Source organism: Lepidothrix coronata, unplaced genomic scaffold (genome assembly GCF_001604755.1).
Source record: "Lepidothrix coronata isolate B3197 unplaced genomic scaffold, Lepidothrix_coronata-1.0 Scaffold309, whole genome shotgun sequence".
In the NCBI taxonomy this organism is placed as follows: Eukaryota; Metazoa; Chordata; class Aves; order Passeriformes; family Pipridae; genus Lepidothrix; species Lepidothrix coronata.
In genome coordinates, this window is record NW_016690489.1 from 518,099 (window position 1) to 537,780 (window position 19,682).

The following is a 19,682-nucleotide window of genomic DNA, read 5'->3' on the forward strand; positions in this document are numbered from 1 at the left end:
CAAGAAGCCAATGTTTGCAAAGTTTGCACCCACCTGCTGAACTTCTGCTGCAGTGCTCCTGAAGAGTTCAATGTACCTTTTCCCCAGCAAGTCCTTATGCTTTTTCAGTGCATTTTGTGCGTATTCCTCACAAGCAAACAAGACAAAGGCATCCCCTGTCGGCCTACTGTCAGGGTATGTGACAAACAGGACTCCCTCCTTCCCTCCTGTTACAGGGCAGTGCTGGCCAAAGAAAGTCAGCACTTCTTCCGTTGTTACATTGAAAGGAAGACCTCGCATCCTGACAATCACTTGATTTTCTTTTGACAAGAACTGTGCAACCTCGTTGGAAGTGCCTTTAACAAGAAAAAGTACAGAAGCACTTAAGTCCAGGCAACCACATAAAATCATGAGCAAGTCTGGCATAGCTGAGTCCTGCCCACAGACAGTTTTTGAGCAGGTAGAACAGTATTTGCCTCAAAAGCCAGGAAAGATGTCCCTCTGATAAAGTAGATATATTGTAGAAGACACCTCCCATTAAAGTATAATAATGTTACTCCATCACTTAGAGGATATTTCTCCTTATTCAAAAGGAAAATAAGTACTTGCAGTGTTCAAAGTCCAAGGAAAGAATATCTAGTGTAACCAGTACCTGTGCTACTGTGCACTTCACCTTTCTAAATTTGGAATACCTTCAGCATGCACTAAAGCCAAAATATATAGCAATTAAGTATCTAGATAATCGTGCTGGGAAGGAAAGTTGGAAGGGCATGTTGAAAACAGCTCAGGAATTTCATCCTATCCTGATAGAACTGTCAAAGTCTGCCAATTCTACTTTCAGTACTTTTACGAGAAGCCCAGTGATACTCAAAACACTACCCTATCCAAAAGGTAGCTGATAACCAACTTCACATCTTAATTCAGTCCTTTCACTTACAGCTCCTGTGCTGTGAGGTTCGGTTGCACCAGACGTGCACTGTTGTTCACCAACATCAGTGTGCAATGCCTTTACTTTGGCTAGTATAACTGTTACCAAGCCTATCGGGGAGCTATTTAGTTGACAGCTTAACAGCCTTTCCAACACTAACACCTCAAACTCAGATATCCAGTTAGTCACTTACAATCCCCAGAACAAATCTCTGTAAGGGACCAACAAGGACCTTAAGGTACTATTGTAGATACAACAGCTTATTGGATCTTAATTCAAATTCTATACACTTTCAGACATAAAGGAGATGAAAAGAGACCAAGGGGTAGTTTGTAGAGCAAATTGTGCTGCCTTTCAATTATCAGCAAATATTTCAATATTCCCCTTCAATAAGCATTTCCCCTAAATCCTCTCCATTATGTTTGAGGCAAAGATTTGATTTGAACAAAGTTGGTCCCACAAATCTCTTGTATTTACAGTGTGATATCTGTTTGGTTTTATGTGCAAATCTCCACAGCAACAGCAGTCATATTGCTTCGAAAAACTACTCTGGTTTCATTTTTTCAGTAGTCAATAACATTTAGATCCCCACAGTTACGATGACCTAAAAAAATTAAGTTTGTATAGAAGATCACTTTGCCCAATCAAATCCTGCTTTGACAGGCTGCTTGAAAATAGCAAGAATGTGGAAGAGAAAGGTGGACAAACTATGGAACATCTTTGACTTCTGCTAGCAGAGTACATAGTAATCAATACACGAGCTGACTTGTTCGAAGACAGAAAATGAAAAGTCACATTCAGTGGGAGCAGTTTAAAGTCAAAAGTTAGTGATCCCTTTTCGTCCTCTAAAAATTACCTCCTGCAATTTTAAGGAAGTCTTCACCTGTTGCCTTGTATACCTAAAGGAAGAAAAGAGAACATGTGATTGGCATGCAATTCGCACTCCTTTTGAGAAGAGGATTTCAAAGCCAGCGTCACACACCTCAATGTATCGATTCCCCATGTGATGTTTGTGCCTTTGTAGTGCTAGATCTCTATGCTCTTCACTTACGAACCTCACAAGAGCCTCCCCATTTCTTCTACCTTGGGCATTGAGACAGAGTGCAGCACCTCCCCTGCAAGATTTAAATCAAAAGAGATGAAACTCTGACTTCCACAGCTGAAGCACTACAAATGTACAGGTAAAGTCTTAGCTACTAACTTGGCAATATTTAGACCTTTGAAGAATCTCGCTATGTCCTGGTCAGACGACTGCCATGGCAATCCTCTTGCTCGGATAACAGCATTGTCATCCACAAGTTCCATCTTGCTGCTGCAGGCACAGAAACAGGGAGAGACATTTGCCTGTAGTATCTGCCACACACCACCCTCTCTTCTTGCCATTTGTGTTCCAGGGACAGGCTTCTGTCCCTGCTCCATGTCTACTGGATAGCAGAGGCTCAAGTGCCACCACCTTCCAAAGCCACACCACAACTGAAAGCCACTCCTAGGTAAAGTCTATCCTAGGGAAAGTTTGTTTTGTTAAGCTGCTCCTTTCCCAGTTCCCTTTTTCTGCTTCATCACATTTTCTCTTTGACCTGTCATCTCTTTGATCATGTTCCCAGTTTATTTCCCTCTCCTGACATCATTTGTGCTTCTCCATTATCTGAACAAGGTTGCTGGTATAAAAATCAAGCACTTGTTATTCTAATCTAGATAGGTGGAAATTGAAGCAGAGCAATTAGATGTAACTGAGATTAGTGCTTATTAGTTGTACTGTGACAGTGTGTTAAGAGCCAGGCACCAGCCAAGACCAAATCTGTTCTTGGCTGTACTCAGCACACACAGGACTCCTGCCCCAAGAGTTGAGCTGTAACATTGCTTGTTCAGGCCACCACCATACTACTAGGGACTAATATAGCTAAAGGCTACATTGGCTGCTTAGTATGGGAATAGCTCAGCCACAGAAAGCCAGGCTTAATTGGTCATTACCGCAGTCTCTTTTGTTCTCTTACTCGTTAAAAGTGTGGATTACAACAAAACCCTCACAGCTCCCAAGGCTGCCTTTCTGGCTACTGCAAGAACAGGTTTTTGCACAGAAGAGACTATGCGATTGATTAAGCAGATGAAGTGCTGTTCAGTAGCAGAGGACTCCCTCATAAAAACGGGCTGTGGTATGCCTTTCTATAGAAGGGCCATGTTTCTCACTCATATTTTAATTTCTTGGGTGGCCTTTCTGTCTGTCCCAAACTGTTTCCCCTTGCCTCTTAATTCTGTACTCCTCACTATCTCAAATAAGATGAGAATCTTCCACCTCATCCCAGAATTTTGTTAGTGAAAAGGAAAAAGCTTAGAACAATGTTGAACATAATCCCTGAGCTAATCTCTCTGGATACTTTCTGCCAATCTTTTTGCATTTTTTTCTTGCTTCTTTTGACTCAGAAGTGTCAGTATCATCTACCATTATGACAGATCCTTAATCTGGAAGGGGGAAGTAAGTATTTGTGGAAGATGAGAATATAAATAAAGTCAGTTTAACATCAGTCTCTTATGATATTGCAGAGGGAGTATCCAGCAAACCACTGAGAAAAATCTGTATTTATACATCGAAGGAGCACAGTTACATTTAAAAAACCCGAACCAAACAACAAAGCAGTCAAAAGCAGATAAAGTTTTATTTTTAAAACATATTTGGGAATAAGATAATCATTGCAGCTTAAGCAATTGACTGGTAGCACAGTACCTCTCGCCCAGTATCTTTACAAAAGTGTTTCTTCCCCATAAAAAAAATCATGATGTGTATGCAGTAACTATGGAGCAAATTGCAGGAAGAGTGCAAGATTTAGTAACCAATAGGGTTACTTCTGCAACACTGCTTACATCTTTGTTAATAGCACAGTACACTTAACACCCACTATAAGCACTTATTAGCAGAACCCAGAACTATAAGCAGTTAACATTGGCAACATTGAAGCCTAACAAGAAAACTGGCTTGCATCCGATCATAGAATATGTGTTCCCTTTGCTACTTAAAGGATCTAATCGATTCCCACAGCAGTGGCAAGACAAATAGAAATAAAGGTAACAGCTATTTGAAAATTAGAAATACAGACAAGCACAGCTTACCTAAACAGTAACTTTAAACAGGAAGTGGTGGGGGTTGAAATATGTGCAGCAACAAGAGGGAGAAAGTACTTACCAAGGCCCACTTTCAAATTTGTAGTTCACTCTTTCTGGATCTGAAAATTGGTGATCTGTGAAATACAGCACAAGTTATTTCCTATTTCATCAGCACACAGGACAGGTAGAAAAACCAAAGAAGGAACAGAGAAAACTTGTTCATCACAATCACTTACTGTATGGTTCAGATATTAGTCTTAAAATAATATTCCCCATGTCTTCAACTTGAGAGGCTCCATACGGAAATGCTGGACTGTTCTTATCAAGATTTAAATCTTTGTGCTAGAGTTAAGTCAATCATCACCAAACAGATTTCTAATTGGCTTCCTGACAGATAAACACACTTCCATGCTATCCCTGATGGAAAGTCACTTCTCAGGGGAAAATTTAATCCATTTCCCTGCCGAGACATGTTAGCTGCTCTGCCTTGTCCTCTAACTACTGCCACCTGCGGGAATGTGAGATCATTTCAGGAAGTGTCTGCAGACATAAGACTCCATAATAAGGACATATATTTAATAAATCCATGAATTATGTATGTTTGACAGATACACTTCTGCATGTGGAAGAGACTGGAGTCCTGTCCTCTTTAATTAACATCATCTTTGATCTCCAGGGAAAGATTTGGAGAAGAAGAAGCAAATAATAAACTAAAAGCTCCAGAAATAGGAGGATATACTACACACTTTCTGAATAAGTAAATCCTAAAGCAGAATAAGCATCTTACCACTTGAACAAAACCCACAAATGGCACTTTGTCTAAACCTTGCCTATTAGAATTTACAACGCTCTCATACAGAAGCATTTTGATAATCTGGTAAGAATCCACCACTTTTGTGTTCTCTCAAGATGTAAACCAGTTCCACAACCCATATCTTCTTCAATTTGAAGGATTTTGGAAATGACTGCAATAGAGAGCAGGAAGTGCCCTGTCCTGGAAAGACAGGCCATAGAAAGACCAAATAAAAACCACACGTTCACAAATGGAGTCTGATTTAAGTTGCATATACCACCCTTTTTCACACAACTTCAAACAGTTTACTACAGTACGTCTCCCTCTTCCATCATATTTGCCCCTCTCCAACACCAGGTTACAGTACTAAGATTACTTGCAACTCTACTTCATGAAGCAAATTTTTAAAAAGGTCTTTTTCACTCACATCCCCTTCTTTGAAGGGTGTAGGGTAAAAAAGTAATCAAGAACAGAATAAGAAACAAAGAAATCTGGGAATAGGACTTGCAATTTTTTACTTGCCTTATCACTTTGCATCCAGACTTCAGAGCAAAAGTGAAAGTTTCTCAAACCAGACTCACGCTGGCACGGCAGTACAGTAATGCAAGACACTGAAAACTTGCCCACATCCCCCCTAAACTACATTAGGCACATTTCAAATGCTCACGAGCCTGCACTTTGGTGCTCAAAAGTTGCTTCATAGTCCAAGACAGCATGTTTTGTCTTAAAAAAAAAGCTTTCTCCACCTAGAGCTGAGCAAAGTTTGAGTTGGCAGATGCCCACATGAAGTGCAGGGAACAGAACAGTTCCTGTTAGAAACAAACACCTCACAGAAGCTTTGCCGTATCATCTAATCAACTGGTGAGGTAGTGCAAATTTCTTTGTGAAAGAGTCTTACCTATTATTCACAGGATGACTGCAAGTTGGTTCTACAAAACAGATTTTTTTTTAAATTGTCTTGTTGTGAGATGAAAAATAATTTCAACTGAATTAATGCATTCCTCTTCCACAGCAACAAAAGGAAAGCTGCTGTGCCAACACAATACACTTGAGGCTAACTTGATTTTGAGGTTTTGTTGGTTTTAAGTGTGCACTAGAGTATGGAAGGTTAGAGGATGATGTTTAGTCTTAGAACATTTGAAGTGAATTATCATAGTTTAAAAAAAAACAAACTTAAATCAGTGATTCCTCCCCTCCAACTGCTTGACTATAAATAGTTCGCTAGTCATTGCCTTTATCCTCCCTCCTGGTACCTTCTTTGGGGTAAAGTACTGAGAAAATTAAATAGTTGTCTTAAAAACCAAGCTAAAAAACCTGAATAATCTCAAAAACACAGTTTAAGAGATTACACTATTTATGACAATAAACAAATTTCTTCATTGTAGTATCTCTTCCTAAGCTTTAAACTTGACATTGCCTCCTCCCCCTGTCCCTGGGAAAGAGGGGGTTGAAAAGAAAAGTAACCCACAAACAGACTCCCTTGCAGAGAGGGTACCTAAGCAGTACCACACAGATGTTTCTGGGCACCTTGTGTATTAGAGCAGAGGAGTGCCTCTCTTCCTTTTCCCAACATCCTTCCCCCTGCAGCAAACAGCTCCACACTGGGCTTGTACAGAGTCTCTACTGTCTGTTCAGGGAAACACAAGCTGCTGAACATGCAGGTATTCGAACACTGGTCTTGCCTGACACATTTCTATGAAGATTTCAGAAATGTCTTTCCTCTGTCAAAAATCAAGAGAAATTGGGCAGCAGTTTCAATAGCTATTCCAGCAGGGGACATGCATACACATGTGCACACACATACACTTGGCTGTTAGACTGTGCTGTCAGAACTGAAAAGACATTTCAATATTTCCTTTGTGCAGAGCCAAAGATCCCTACAAGCGATCAGCTGCCAGAGAGGGAATGCAGAAGTGAGAAGGGGCTGGGAATTTGAAGAGAGGCTATCACACAAGGAAAACAAACAACTCCACCACCCCATGTTCATTTCCTTCAATGAAAACGTTTTCTGAAGACACTGATCCACAGGAGCTGTAGTCCCTAAAAACACCCTAGTGCCAATGCAAGCTGGTACCAGATGTCAGATAGTCAGTTGTGCCAAACTCTAGATTAATATAAACACAGTGGGAGGGGAGGAAGAAAGTCATAAACATTAGCAGGAGTAAGAAATTGCTCACACCTTCACCTCCGATTAGTTAAAAGCAAAGCTTTCAGCTAAGATTGGAGAAGAGAACTGATAGTTTTCTGCACATAAGTCACTATTATTAACATGCTTTTAAGTGAAAACCCATATTCTAATGAACAAGACCGATTCCATAGAGGTGGACTCCTGTGGACAGAAACACTAGAAGTTCTCAACACTTCTATTAACTGAACAGTCTCTATAAAACCCACCCCTGGTTCTGTGAAGAGATAGGAGATCATACACGTTTGTGTACATTTTGATTTAGAGGATGCCTCTCTTGGGCAATTGAAGAGAGGCAATTGCTGTGGATAGTCTAAGTTCACATTTAAAGAAGTGCTACAAACCAGACCTGGCTGTCTAAAGCCACTATATGCAGTAGCATACAAATGTATATTCCTAACAAAGCAACAAGCAAATGATACTCCCAAATAAGGCAGGATGGGAAACAAGGAACTACTTAATCTTGCTGTCCAGCTATGGCACCACCTCCTGCAACACTCAGGAAGTTAAAGGGACCAGGAGGAAAGGTATATTCTACATCATGGTGGCCTCTATAACATGGAAGAAGTTTCTAGATAGCTTCCTCAGATTCATCACCACAGCTTCACTTACTGTCAGTGCCCTCCAAGACTTCTTCCTTCCCACTGTCTCTTCCATTTCTCAGTCTCTTAACTCCTTTCTTACTGAACAACTAACTTAACCTGAGATGACATGAAACAGCATTGCAATTGTACTCTGCATTAATCCTTTCCCCTTTGTTCTGTTTCTTATTTAAGTCTCTTTAGGTAGAAGATTATATCTTTTCAAATAATACTTTGCATAAAGGTAATCTGATATTACCCAGTTCCTGAGTACTATCACAGGAAATACAAATAGCAATATCCAAGATTCTCAGGCAATGCCCAGTTCAGGGCTTTTCATTGCCAGAGTTAGGCACTATCGGTTTTAACTGTGCTCCACATCATTGTTTGCAAGCCATCCAGGTCAAAAAAACAAAACAATAAACCCTCAACAAACCAAGCTTCAGGACTACAGTATCCAGCACATTAAGCAGGCTGTTCTGAAGTGCACCTGTGTTCCTACTCAGAACATGGTCAGATACTCGTAGTAAGGAGTTATTCTCATAAATCCAGTTCACAAGTGGAGCAAACCAAGCACTGGAGGAAGCAAGAGCTATTTGCCATTTAATGGCTCCTGCACACCCAATCTCGAGGCAAAGGATGAGTCTTCTGCAGACCTAATATGAATAGTCATGCGAGCTTTGTTCACTCCACCCTAAAGGCACTCACAGGGTGAAAACTGGCTCAGCAAGCTTTGCAAATCAAGAAGTGCAGCAAGTATGGGAGGTACAGAGGGTGCAAGAACTACCCTGCTCCTTTTGTATGCTTACACATTAAAAAAAAGATTTCAACAGATCCAAGTTCCTTTCTCTGCTGGGACATGATCACTTCTCTCAAGTTTTGTTACTTGAAAATTCTCATAATTGTCCTGCTGTCATTACACCTACACAATTCCAAATAAATTCTGCCAGAAGACTGTCTCCTACATTAAGAACTGTTATGAGACAATGAGTTAAGCAGCAGTAGCACTCAGAGATTGAGCAGTTACAACTAGTTTCAGTTCTTCCTCGGTCCCTCAAATTTCATGGCATTCTAAAACTTGCTTTACCTTGAATTAAAAGAAATCAGTGGCTATTTGTACATGAAATGTATAATTTCTTGGAGGAAGGAAGAGGGAAGATATGTAAAGCTTTCCCCTGAGCTTTTGGAATGGTGTCATTGCTGTACACAAATGTCAAGTAGTCTGCTGAAAGAATAGGTCCCCAAAGGATTTTCTAAAGGAAGAATAACCCAGTCAATTATTCAGTTTATTATCTCTATGTTCTTTTTCAAGATTATGTTTGCCTTGTCTGCAAGAAATACACAGCTAATTCCCTACTATCCAGTGTGTTATATACTGAAATATATATCTAGAATGACTGTGCAGTAGGAAGTTATCTCCCCTGATTATTGGGAGCAATAGAGTACATCCTCCATTTGCCTGTTTAATCAAATGTTACACACAAAAATAAAAGCTTTTGAAGACTTCTAATAATTTAAGTAACTGCAGATTAACACCCAGCTTTCCCTTAACTATTTTATATCATACAAGTTTCCTCTTACTGACCACAACCATTTTACACACAGATAAATGGAGATGTAAGTACATGAAGGGATGTGCCCAAAAATTATTCTATTCCTGTTCTTACCAGTTTGCAAATCCGCATTTCTTGAATCCCTAGTCAGTACCCCATCCCTGTACTAAAACCTTCTATCCTCAACAAATGCTAAGAAAAGAAGCACAGTATAGTTTATGTGGCAGAAATCATGGAAGATTCTCTTCATGCAGCCTCTTTAGCAATGGGGCTGAATTTCTGCACTTTCTACAAGAATAACAAGAGCTTGGTCAGATTCTGTGCACTAATCTTCAGTTTCATTTCAACCTAATGCATTTGTTTCCGTGTCCCCCACAGCATATCCACACATCAAGGAAAAGAAACCCAAACAACTCTGCATACAACTGTTTGAACTAGTCTTTAGACTTAGCACCTGCTTCAACAACCTTTTTATCTCAAACATTACATACATGTCCAGACTCTCCAAGTGCAATTAATTTATACAGCTTCATTTGGCACATTTCAGCAACGTGAGGAGAAAAAAAAAAATCATTATATTTGTCAATAAAAGGAAAACAAAAATTGTTTCACCCTTTTTAGTATCTTCATCCTCTGCCCCCAACACTCTTAAACAACACAGGGCAGAGACAGTCTATTTTAGCCATGTTGCATAACCGTAGCAACTTTACAAATAAGAACATTAGCAGTTACAAAACAAGACAAACCACAAAGATTAATATAAGACCAGAATGAAGTTAGGTTTATACACCTTAAGAAGCATATCATATCCAGAATTCAGACTCATGCTGAGTGCCTTTGGATAGACTGACCAAGCCCCTAGGAACTTGGAGAAAATACTGTTGGCACCTGACAAAATCACTCTCAGATGGTATTGACTCTTTAGGGGCTTCCTGACAATCAGGTAACACAGGGTGGTCTACTTTCCTCTCCCAGCAGCCAGGGAATACACAGTCCTTCACCACGCTTTAGCTGACCAGTGACACTCCAGACAGCTACACTCATAAAACTCCTTCCACAGTGGCAAAACACACCACAGACATTCACATGAAAAGAAAGCAAAGGCAACTCTCCAAAACAGTTGAAATAGCTCATTGTCTTTAACTTCTCTAGCTCATGTCAAAGTATTCCCTAAACAGTGTATTACATTTGACCATAAGTTCAAGAAGCCTCCAACATCCAGTTTCTATGCAACACAGCCTTTATTTCACTTTTCTACATAGTCAGTCAGACTCCTACTTTAAGTGTACTGCTTTGGTTCAGAGTAGGGGGAGAAGTAGTTTCTGGCTCTTCCCTAGCAGAGATTAATCTTAATTTGCAGATGACAAAGCAGAGCAGGCAGCCTCCAGTATTCAACCTTATGGTTAAATAAAAAAAAAAAATAAATCCATAAATACGTATGTATTTTATGCCCCCTGACACAGGTACAAAGCCCAGGCAATACTAGTCCTGCAGTGAAAGGACAAAATAATTCAGAAGCCACAGACATCAGCTCTTAATGGCAAGCGCTCTACAGACACAGTAAGCTAGTCAAAGTTACTAAAAACAACAGCCACAACAACTACCAATAATAGAGAAGAACTTCAAATTCCTTTACTGGTCCTTCCTAGGTAGCTTTTTGTGATCAATACTTCAGCAGTTCAGTAGGGAAGTCAAGTGTTTCTGTGTCCAAGAGCATGTTCGAGATGAGGACTGAAGCTTGTAGCAAGAGGAGAGACTGCCAGGGAAGCAAGGAAGAAGGCACTGCCAAATCATTCACAGCCTCAGCCCTCCTGACTGTACATGGCATACAAACAAAAGCATGCTGAGACTAGGTAAAGAGCCAGACAGAACTAGGTTACAGACCACTTCAGACTATTCAGAAAGTAATTTTAGACATCCCTGTCACTGAAAATGGAAACATATTACTGACAGCATCTTAGTGCCAGTCGAGCCTTGTGAGGAGCAACATATGCACCTCCCAGGAGACTGAATATCACACATGCCAACAGCATCCCTGCCTTAGGTTCACTCCTGCATTGGAGATTCACTACAAGTTCACATCAAGAATAACCATTCCCTCTCCTGAAAATTAAGAGTCCCCCAACATTCAGTCTTGTCTAAAAAATAGATAAAAATCTAACTGATGCAATGAACCACCTCAAACTTTAATATTATGATTCATAACAGCAATTTGAACAGATGTGCCAGTTACACTAAACTGTGAAGTTTAAAGAGAGAAAACTATAAAGATGATAAACAAAACATAGAAGTCAAGAAGAAATACAGGTTTTTCTCCATGGAAGCACACATCTTCATATGTTTTTATCTTTGTGAGAAAGCTCAGTACAGCTCCGAGTCACTCATTAAAGTTATATCACCCCTGAGCATATGTTGCAAGCATTACTCACACACCTCTGTCCTAGAATTCAGCCAAGACTGTAACAGCAGCAGACACCATCACTGTTAAAAGGATACATTCTGTCATGGCCACAACATCGAGTTTGCTAACTTCAGGTGAGCCAGGGCAACACTTCTTGAACTCTTTCCGCAAGTCAAAAAAGGAGTAGAAGCATTCAGGCAGTAAGATATTCTGTAACAGGAACAAAGTAACTGCTGTCAGGGTGAGTTTAATGTACTTTGTCTTTAGATACCAAACTGCCTAACAATTTCTATATAATAGGTATGAAACACAAGCATCCTTTGCTACAGAGAAACTCACATAACTCTTCTTAGCCAGGTAAGTACATTTTTATAAACTTCTTTGCTTAAGCAACTTTCTCTCTATATAGTTTAAAAAGAGAAATGTGCTTTTGTGCTGCCAGAGAAATTATTGCGATTATTACTAGAGCCTCAATCCAATATATATGTACAAGAGCAAATGCCTGCTATTGTAACTTATCATCAGTTCTTGATTCCAATTTTAACTGTAAAAAGCCAGAGGGCACTCAGTTCAGCTTACAGAACCAAGCACAATTTGCGAGACTAGCAGATGATATTTCAGTTTATAGACAAGGCTGAGTTTTCAGAGCGTAGTCACACTTCAAATATTTATTCCCAGCAAAAAAAATGAGGGTTTGACATGGTGCAGAGCTTGGCAATCTATGCATAGTAACTGCTTTAATTACAGTGTATGAAGCCAGAAGCAAGTTAGGTAGCCCACTAGAAGCCCATAAAGCCCCTTTTGCCTCCCCACTACATTTACCACATACTTTAATTTTTTGGGGGGTGTCAAAGAAAAGACATGGAAAAGTCTTGGGGGAAGCTGTTGAAACCAACACAAAACCTTACTCCTTCAGTTAGCTCTTCACCCCAGAGGTTCCCCACAGACAGAATACTTCATACTCCTTTTGGCTGTTTGTTGCTTGCAAGGCTCTCTAGACTAAAAGTACGGGCTTTCTGGGATATAACTACTAGTTAGCATCTTGACATTATAACAGAATAACAGGCTATGTGAAAGCATACTTAGGAAGCCCAAAGAAAGAAGTTTAGGCTCTAAAAACAAGTTCTGCTTTGAGAATGCTAGAGCTTATCTTAGCATATGGACATTGCATTAGGCAAACAACACTCTTAAGACAAACTTATAAAAATGCAAGTGTGCTTGCCAAGATTTTCTGCTTTAGTTTTAGGATGACTCTTTCTTCCATGATGTAAAATGAAACTTTCACTTGGAATAGTTGATGCCAATTCATTCTCTGAATACCATGAGTTGCTAGCTGGGTTCAGAATGGTCATCTTAATCAAGAGCCTAGTGATTTCTGCCTATCTGGATTTTAGTGATCACACAGTCAAATCTCTGAATTAGGGTATTCACAAAAGAACTATTTAAGAGTTTCATATGCATCTGGTTTACTTTATCTGCAGGCAGCACAGAACAAATTTTAGATGAATAATTCTTAACAAAACAGCAAGACAATATTTTGATGAAGATTTGATTCCTGTCTGTGACCCTGTGATGATATAGAAAAAGGCTGCCTATCCCCAACATCAATCCACTTAAATAATTGTAGGAGTTGTCCTTTCTTTTAAATGGATGAAGAGACTTATTAACCAAGAAGAAAGTCCGCTAAAAACCTGTTTCCACATTTTCTCACATTATACATCATAGAAGACAAGTTACAGGACTGTCCCTTTACCATGAATCATGCTATTTCTCTTCTAAGCATTCAAAGCTATAAACACTTAAAGCCCCAACAAGTATTGCAACCAAACTCATTCAGTATCAGTTTCGTAATACCACAGACTTGCAGCAGTGCCCTTTCAAAGATGAAGCAGCAAACTCAAGGGCACAAAAGTCAGCTGCAAAGAGAGGAGCAGAACAGCTCAGTTACAGAGCAATGCATGTTCATACCACAAAATTAGGTGTTATTAATATTGAAGCAGTTATTTCAGAACTAGAGAGAGACAGCATATTGCTGGAACCCTATCACTAATGAAAAGTAGGTGGGACCTTGTAACACTGTTAGCGATTTGGCAACTCTGAAGTTATAGAAAACTCCAGACTATGAGACTAATCATCACTCATAGCCTGCCTCAAACTACTGTTCAGCTCCTTACAAATATGAACACTGCCCTCAGAGTGTCAGCTGAATACACAAAGATTGAAAGCTGCCGAAGCTAAATGTGAATGTAAAATTTCAAAAGACAGTTTATGATTAAGGTGGTTAACTATTTAGCAACATTTCCAAATCCCATCTCTTAATCCATTGTAGCTCCTACAGCTGTAGAAGCTATGAGTACTGTCAGTGCTCCTCTCTCAAACAGTGAAGAGTATCTTCCTTTTGATTTAACTTTAAAAGGCATCTCAAGGCTACATAGGCACAGGGCACTGTCTATGTCTTCCACATGGACAGGCTCTTTAGCCTGGTAAGCACATTAACATACGAGCGATGTTTGTGCTATGGTTGTGTGGAGGTACCCTCATACTAAAGAGAAGTTATCAGTTTTGCAAGAAATCATAGAAAGCACATTAGGATTCAAATTTAAGCTACAACTACATACCTTTTTGGAAGCTTCAGGGTGCAGAACCTGCCTAATGTGCAACTGTCCATCAGTACAGAAACAGAAGGAAGTACCTACACCAATATTCAGCTCATTGCTCACAGACTGATTAAACTGTAGGCAGGAACAAGAAAAAACATACATGTTACAGAGATCAGAATAGCTGCACTGTGCAGTGTCATCAGTTGGTAACATGTTATTCCTGGTCAGCAGGAACATGGAGCTAAAATTCCTTTTTGCATAAGCCCACTACTTCACTTCTGTAGATTTGTTTCTTACTAGCTTGGCACATACTAACTTTCATAGTTATCATCACTGGAAACCACCACTTTTCCCCTTTTTAAGGAAATATGGCTACACAGACAGTCCACAACCCAGAAAAAACCCAATCTTTTTGAGAAACATTTGCAAAAGCACTGCAATGAGACATAAAGCTGGTCGCAGAGAGCTGAGGCAGTCCTGGGGCAGAAGAGCTTTTCAAACACGGTAGTCAAACACGTTGGAAAGGAGACAGGTTTTCAGCCCTACCCTCAATGGAAATCACACACACCTCCTTATTAATCTAGGGGCTTTAGTACTGTCACCTTCTCAGGACTGATGAACACAAACTCTGACAGGGCCTGCCACCACCCAGCCTTTTCAGGGGACACCTAAACTTGGCTTCTTCCAACACTGATTGGGGCTCACCCTCAGGTGAGACTCATTCAGGGTCCAGCATGGCAGGAGAGCAGGGTAGGGGAATATCTGACTGACCTTCCTCACTTGGGGGTCAGGTCCTCACAAGATGAATGAGCAAAAAGCAAGGAAGAAATGCCCACAAAGCCCTCCACATATAGGCTGCCTGGCCCACACAGATCAGTGGTATCCCTGTGCCAGGTTCCACTGTCCTGACAGTGGGGTGGAAAGCATAAGTAGATTATAACACTGCCTCTACCCCACGGGGGAGCTCCCAAGGGAGACCAGCACCCAGCAGCCAGTTATGGGGTGTCACCTGTCTCAGTGCCTGCTCCAGCGGCGGAGCCAGTGCCAGGCTCTCCACATCCACCTGGGTGATCTCCTGGCACTCAGCCGTCAGCTCGGGGTGGTCAGGCCGGACCAGCACGTCATGCAGGTGCCCCAGCTCCAGAGAAAGCAGAGGAGGGGTGAGTCAGCTCCCCGGGCCGGGGGTCCTCACCTGCAGCACCAGCCCCTGCCCTCCACCAGAGCCTGCTCCAGCCTGGAGCACCCATTGCCAGCCCAGCGCTGAGACCACCCTACCCGCACCCAGCATGGCAAGGGCCAAGGGGAGCAGCAGGTCGGGGTGCTCCCCCCTCGGGTGAAAATACCTCCTTACTCCTGAGGTCGACCACTTTCCACAGGAGCTGGAGCAGCTCTCGCTCGTCTGAGCCCAGCCTTGCCCCGTTGGTGCCCGCCGTAGTCACAAAGAGGATCACCAGGTAGTCGGGAGACGCCGTCATGGTGCCACAGGGTCAGCAGAAAGGATAAAAAGGAGAGAAAGAAAAAGGAGGAAAGGAAGGAGGAGAAGGGGACGAGAAGAGAGCGGAAACTTTCCCTGCCCGAGGCGCTTCCAGGCGAGACCCAAGCGGCAGAGCCCCCACCTGCAGCCTCACTCCCCAAGGACCTGGCGCGGGGGAGGCGCACGGCTTCCCCCCGCTCTTCCACCCCCTTTTTCCCGAGGCGGGCGGCGGCCGCTCCCACTCCGGCTGCACCCTTAGGAAGCGCGCAATGGCTGCGGGCTTTTCAGCGCGGGGCCGCGGCACCACCTGCCCACCCCCGGCCCACGTGGTGCAGGTAACACACACCTGGCGCCGCCGCCCATTGGCCCCGCCGGGCGGGGACGTGGCAGCGCGGCGGGGGCGGCAGCGGGAACGGGGGGCCGGGATTGCGGGCGGGACGCCAAGCGCGGTGCCGGGATTGCGGGCGGGTTGCGGGAGCGCGGCGGCGGACGAGCCGCCCCCGGCCTCCGAGGAGCCCCATCGGGCACCGACGGCGGCCCGGACCTGCCGGGCTCCGCCTCCCGCCGTCGGGGCGCGCTGCCCGGGGAGGTCCTGCTCCTCACCGGCGGGGCGGGGCCCCGCTCCTGCCGGGACGTGTCGCGGAGGGCAGGTCGGTCCTGCGTCCGCGAGCAGCCCCGTCCCCCGGACGCAAGAGGAGGGGAGATGGCCACGCCGCCCGCGGCCCCTCGGCAGGTCTCCTCCCTCGGTCGGGGGCCGCAGAGGCCGGGTGCGGTGCCAGGGAGCACGGTCGTGGCGTGCGGGCCGGCTGTCCCCGGGAGCAGCTCCGAGGGAGCCGAGGGGATCAGGGCGGTGGAGTCTCTTCCTCTGTCGTCCTCAAGGCAGCGGCATCGCAACTTCTGTGCGGCTCGGGCACGGCGGATTGAGTGATGTGTTAAGAGCTGGCCAGTGAGGCTGTTGCAGCCTTCCCTCCGTGAACTTGTGATTTTGGCCCTTGTGACAACCTCACTTCTGCTGATCGCTGTTCCGCGGTGAAATCTCTATTTTAAATACATAATGCTCAAAACTAGATCTTTTCATGACAAATCACTGAAGGCAGGGTAAACAAGTAACTCTAACTTTCCTCAGGGAAATTCTGTTGTACACCTGGTTCTTTAGGATCTCAGTTGTTTATTTCCAATGTCATTGCGATGCTGCTTTTTGAAATTTTTACTGAGATCATAGAATCTTAGAATATACTGAGTTGGAAGGGACCCATTAAGATCATCGAGTCCAACTCCTGGCCCTGCTCAGGAAACCCCAAGAATCACACCATGTGCCTGAGAGCATTGTCCAAATGCTTCTTGAACTCAGGCAGGCTTGGTGCTGGGACCACTTCCCTGGGAAGTCTGTTCCAGTGCTCAGCCATCCTCTGGATGAAAAACCTCTTCCTGATATCCAGCCTAAATCTACTTTGCTTTGAAATAGCAGCTTCATGCTATTTCCTCGAGTCCTCTTACTGGTCATGAGAGTGAAGAGATCAGTACCTACCCCTCCACTTCCCCTTGTGAGGATGTTGAAGACCACAATGAGGTCTCCCCTCAGTCTCTTCTCCAGGCTGAACAAACCAAGTGACCTCAGTCATTCGTCATATGGCTTCCCCTCAAGGCCCTTCACCATTCTCGTGGCCCTGCTTTGGATGTCTTTTTTATATTGTGGTGCCCCAAACCGCACACAATATTCAAGGTGAGGCCACACCAGTGCAAAGCAGAGTGGGACAATCCCCTCCCTTGCCCAGTTGGTGATGCTTTGCCTGATGCCCCCAGGGCTGCCAGAGCCATCATGGCTAGGCTTTGAGAACGAAGATTTGGGGACTGCCAGAGCACTGCTGACTCAACTTGCCATTGACCAGGACCCCCAGGTCCCTTTCTGTGGCACTGCTCTCCAGCCTCCTGTTCCCCAGTCTATACACACAACCAGGGGTGCCCCATCCCACATGCAGAATCCAGCACTTGCCCTTGTTAAATTTCATACGGTTAGTGATTGCCCATCTTTCTAATTTGTTGAGGTTTCTTTGCAGAGCTTCTCTGTCCTTGAGGGAGTTGGCACGTCCTCCCAATTTGGTGTGTCAGCAAATTTACTTAGTGTATTCCTTTGAGTCCTTCATCCAAGTAATTTATGAAAACGTTGAAGGGCTGAGAATGGAGCCCTGTGGAACCCCACTGATGACTGGACACAAGCCCCATTCACTATAACTCTTTGTGCCCAACCTGTGAGCCAGTTGCTCACCCATGGTGCAATATGGTTATCCAGCTGTGTGATGGACATTTTGATGATGGTGTGCATTGTGTGTTTCTTCATCACCATTCCTTGCGTTGGTGCAGGTTCACAGCTTGCGCCACCTTTTATTAATGCATACGCATTTGCTTGGTAGGAAGAGAGCAGATGTTTCACCACTACTGGGGATCTTGTCAGCCACTGACTCCTCCACATAGTGCCCAGAACCCTTGTCCTGCTCTGCTGCAGTTTGGTGCAGCCTGGTTCTCCTTGCGGGGACTGCCACCAAATTCCTGCTTGATAGTTCATGTGCTTCAGTAGACAGCATGACACAATGGGGTAATTTTCACTCTCTCTGGTACAAGATTTCAAAAATGGCATGCACTGTTAGCAGAGACTGCAATTTGAGGGTTAAAATATCAATTTAATCAGTTTTTTAAAGCGTAGCTGAAATTGGCCATGTGAATCTCACATCAGGAAACACCTGAGCTAATTGTGCCCCATTTGTTGGAGGGTTAGAGCACCTGGGTTTCTTGGGGCATTTCACTTCTGATGTTCTGATGCATTGAGTGAAACATATGGGAAGGAGAGGACTGGCATGTGTGTCCTCACCAGTGGCTGCAGCTGATCTGTACTCAGCATCTGAGGAGTTTGCTCTGTGACCTCTGCCTAGCCTGGAGAAGAGGGATTCAATAGGATAGGATTTCTTCGTGCAGTTTCCATTTCAGGTCTTAGTTTAGTGCAACTTCTTAAAAAAATCTTTATAGTTTAGTACAAAAGACCAGAAGTACATTTCTGAAATGATTTCACATTGGAGCACACCAGACAGAGAGCCCTGGCTCCTCCTCTTTCAGTGAAACGTAATCATCCATTCTAGGAAGTTTGATTCCCGATGCCTGCTTGGCTTTTGAGATGCAGCTCTTGTCTTTGTGAGAATGATTTTTGGATGGGCACCTGTTTCTTGACTTGTGATTTGTTGTGTTCTGCTTACATATATCTTTTTTTCTTCCCTTTTATACCTGACTGTCTTAGCCTATCTTGTCTCTTTCCATCTAGGAGTATGAGACTTCCCAGCTTATCACTAGAGCAGGCTGCATTATGTATAGTAACCCCTTTCAAAGGTAAAACTGTACCCTGAAAGTATTTTTAATTCCCACTATGTCCTTTGAGTTCTCGACTAACCCTTGTTTTATTTATTTATTTATTTATTTAGGAAGCTACTCACCACTAATTGTTACTGTAGTGCTTTTATTTTTCTCATGCTTGGATAACACATTTCCTAAAACACCTGTTTTACAGTTACAGTTCCCATTCCACCCTCTTTCTTGCATGCTTGCAGCACCTGGTCTGACAACATGTACCAGTTGGTTAAGTTCCTGTGTTGTGTTGCCCAGGCTCCTGGCATTTGTGTACTCCCATTCCAGTTGCTTCTCCCTGCCTGTTCCTTGTCCCAGGACTGGTTAAACATAGTCTTTGCATGAAGTGTCACCTTCCAGATGACATCAGCGTTGTTACCTACAGGAAGGTACTAAGGTGCTTTGGGGCACGATGACCTCTCAAGGCTCCTCCCAGCACCCTGTTGCTGTATTTCTCTCCTCTGGCATGCCTTCTGGTTCCCGCCTGCTGTCCATCTGACCAGCCCCTTTGCTAATCCCAATGTAACTGTTTCTCTGTCCTTTTTGTATTAGTTCTGGTGGTTTCTCACCACACATTCTTTTGTTTCACTTTCTGTTTCAGGACATTTCTGAAACTACTCACACCTTTCTTCTTGCCGAGGAGCTGGTCCTAACATCCCCTCCTGAGCACTGCAAGAGACTGACAGGCCTGCTTACTTA

General features: G+C 43.3%; 1 protein-coding gene across 5 annotated transcripts in view; it reads right to left on the minus strand.

Moving 5' to 3' along the window:
* The window catches only part of ESRP1 (epithelial splicing regulatory protein 1), a 42,274-nt gene that overhangs the window by 20,400 nt on the left and 2,192 nt on the right, over positions 1 to 19,682 (minus strand). For 4 of the 5 annotated variants that reach the window (XM_017837768.1, XM_017837766.1, XM_017837769.1 and 1 more), the window contains exons 1-10: positions 15,463 to 15,835; positions 15,129 to 15,257; positions 14,138 to 14,251; positions 11,615 to 11,729; positions 4,243 to 4,341; positions 4,086 to 4,140; positions 2,109 to 2,219; positions 1,890 to 2,022; positions 1,764 to 1,806; positions 34 to 335 (exon numbers count right to left, since the gene is read on the minus strand). In XM_017837768.1, the coding sequence (XP_017693257.1) occupies positions 34 to 335; positions 1,764 to 1,806; positions 1,890 to 2,022; positions 2,109 to 2,219; positions 4,086 to 4,140; positions 4,243 to 4,341; positions 11,615 to 11,729; positions 14,138 to 14,251; positions 15,129 to 15,257; positions 15,463 to 15,594 (1,233 nt within the window). In that variant the 5' untranslated portion in view covers positions 15,595 to 15,835. Of the gene's footprint in view, positions 1 to 33; positions 336 to 1,763; positions 1,807 to 1,889; positions 2,023 to 2,108; positions 2,220 to 4,085; positions 4,141 to 4,242; positions 4,342 to 11,614; positions 11,730 to 14,137; positions 14,252 to 15,128; positions 15,258 to 15,462; positions 15,836 to 19,682 lie in introns of those variants that run through there. The other variant, XM_017837767.1, reaches the window with a different exon arrangement.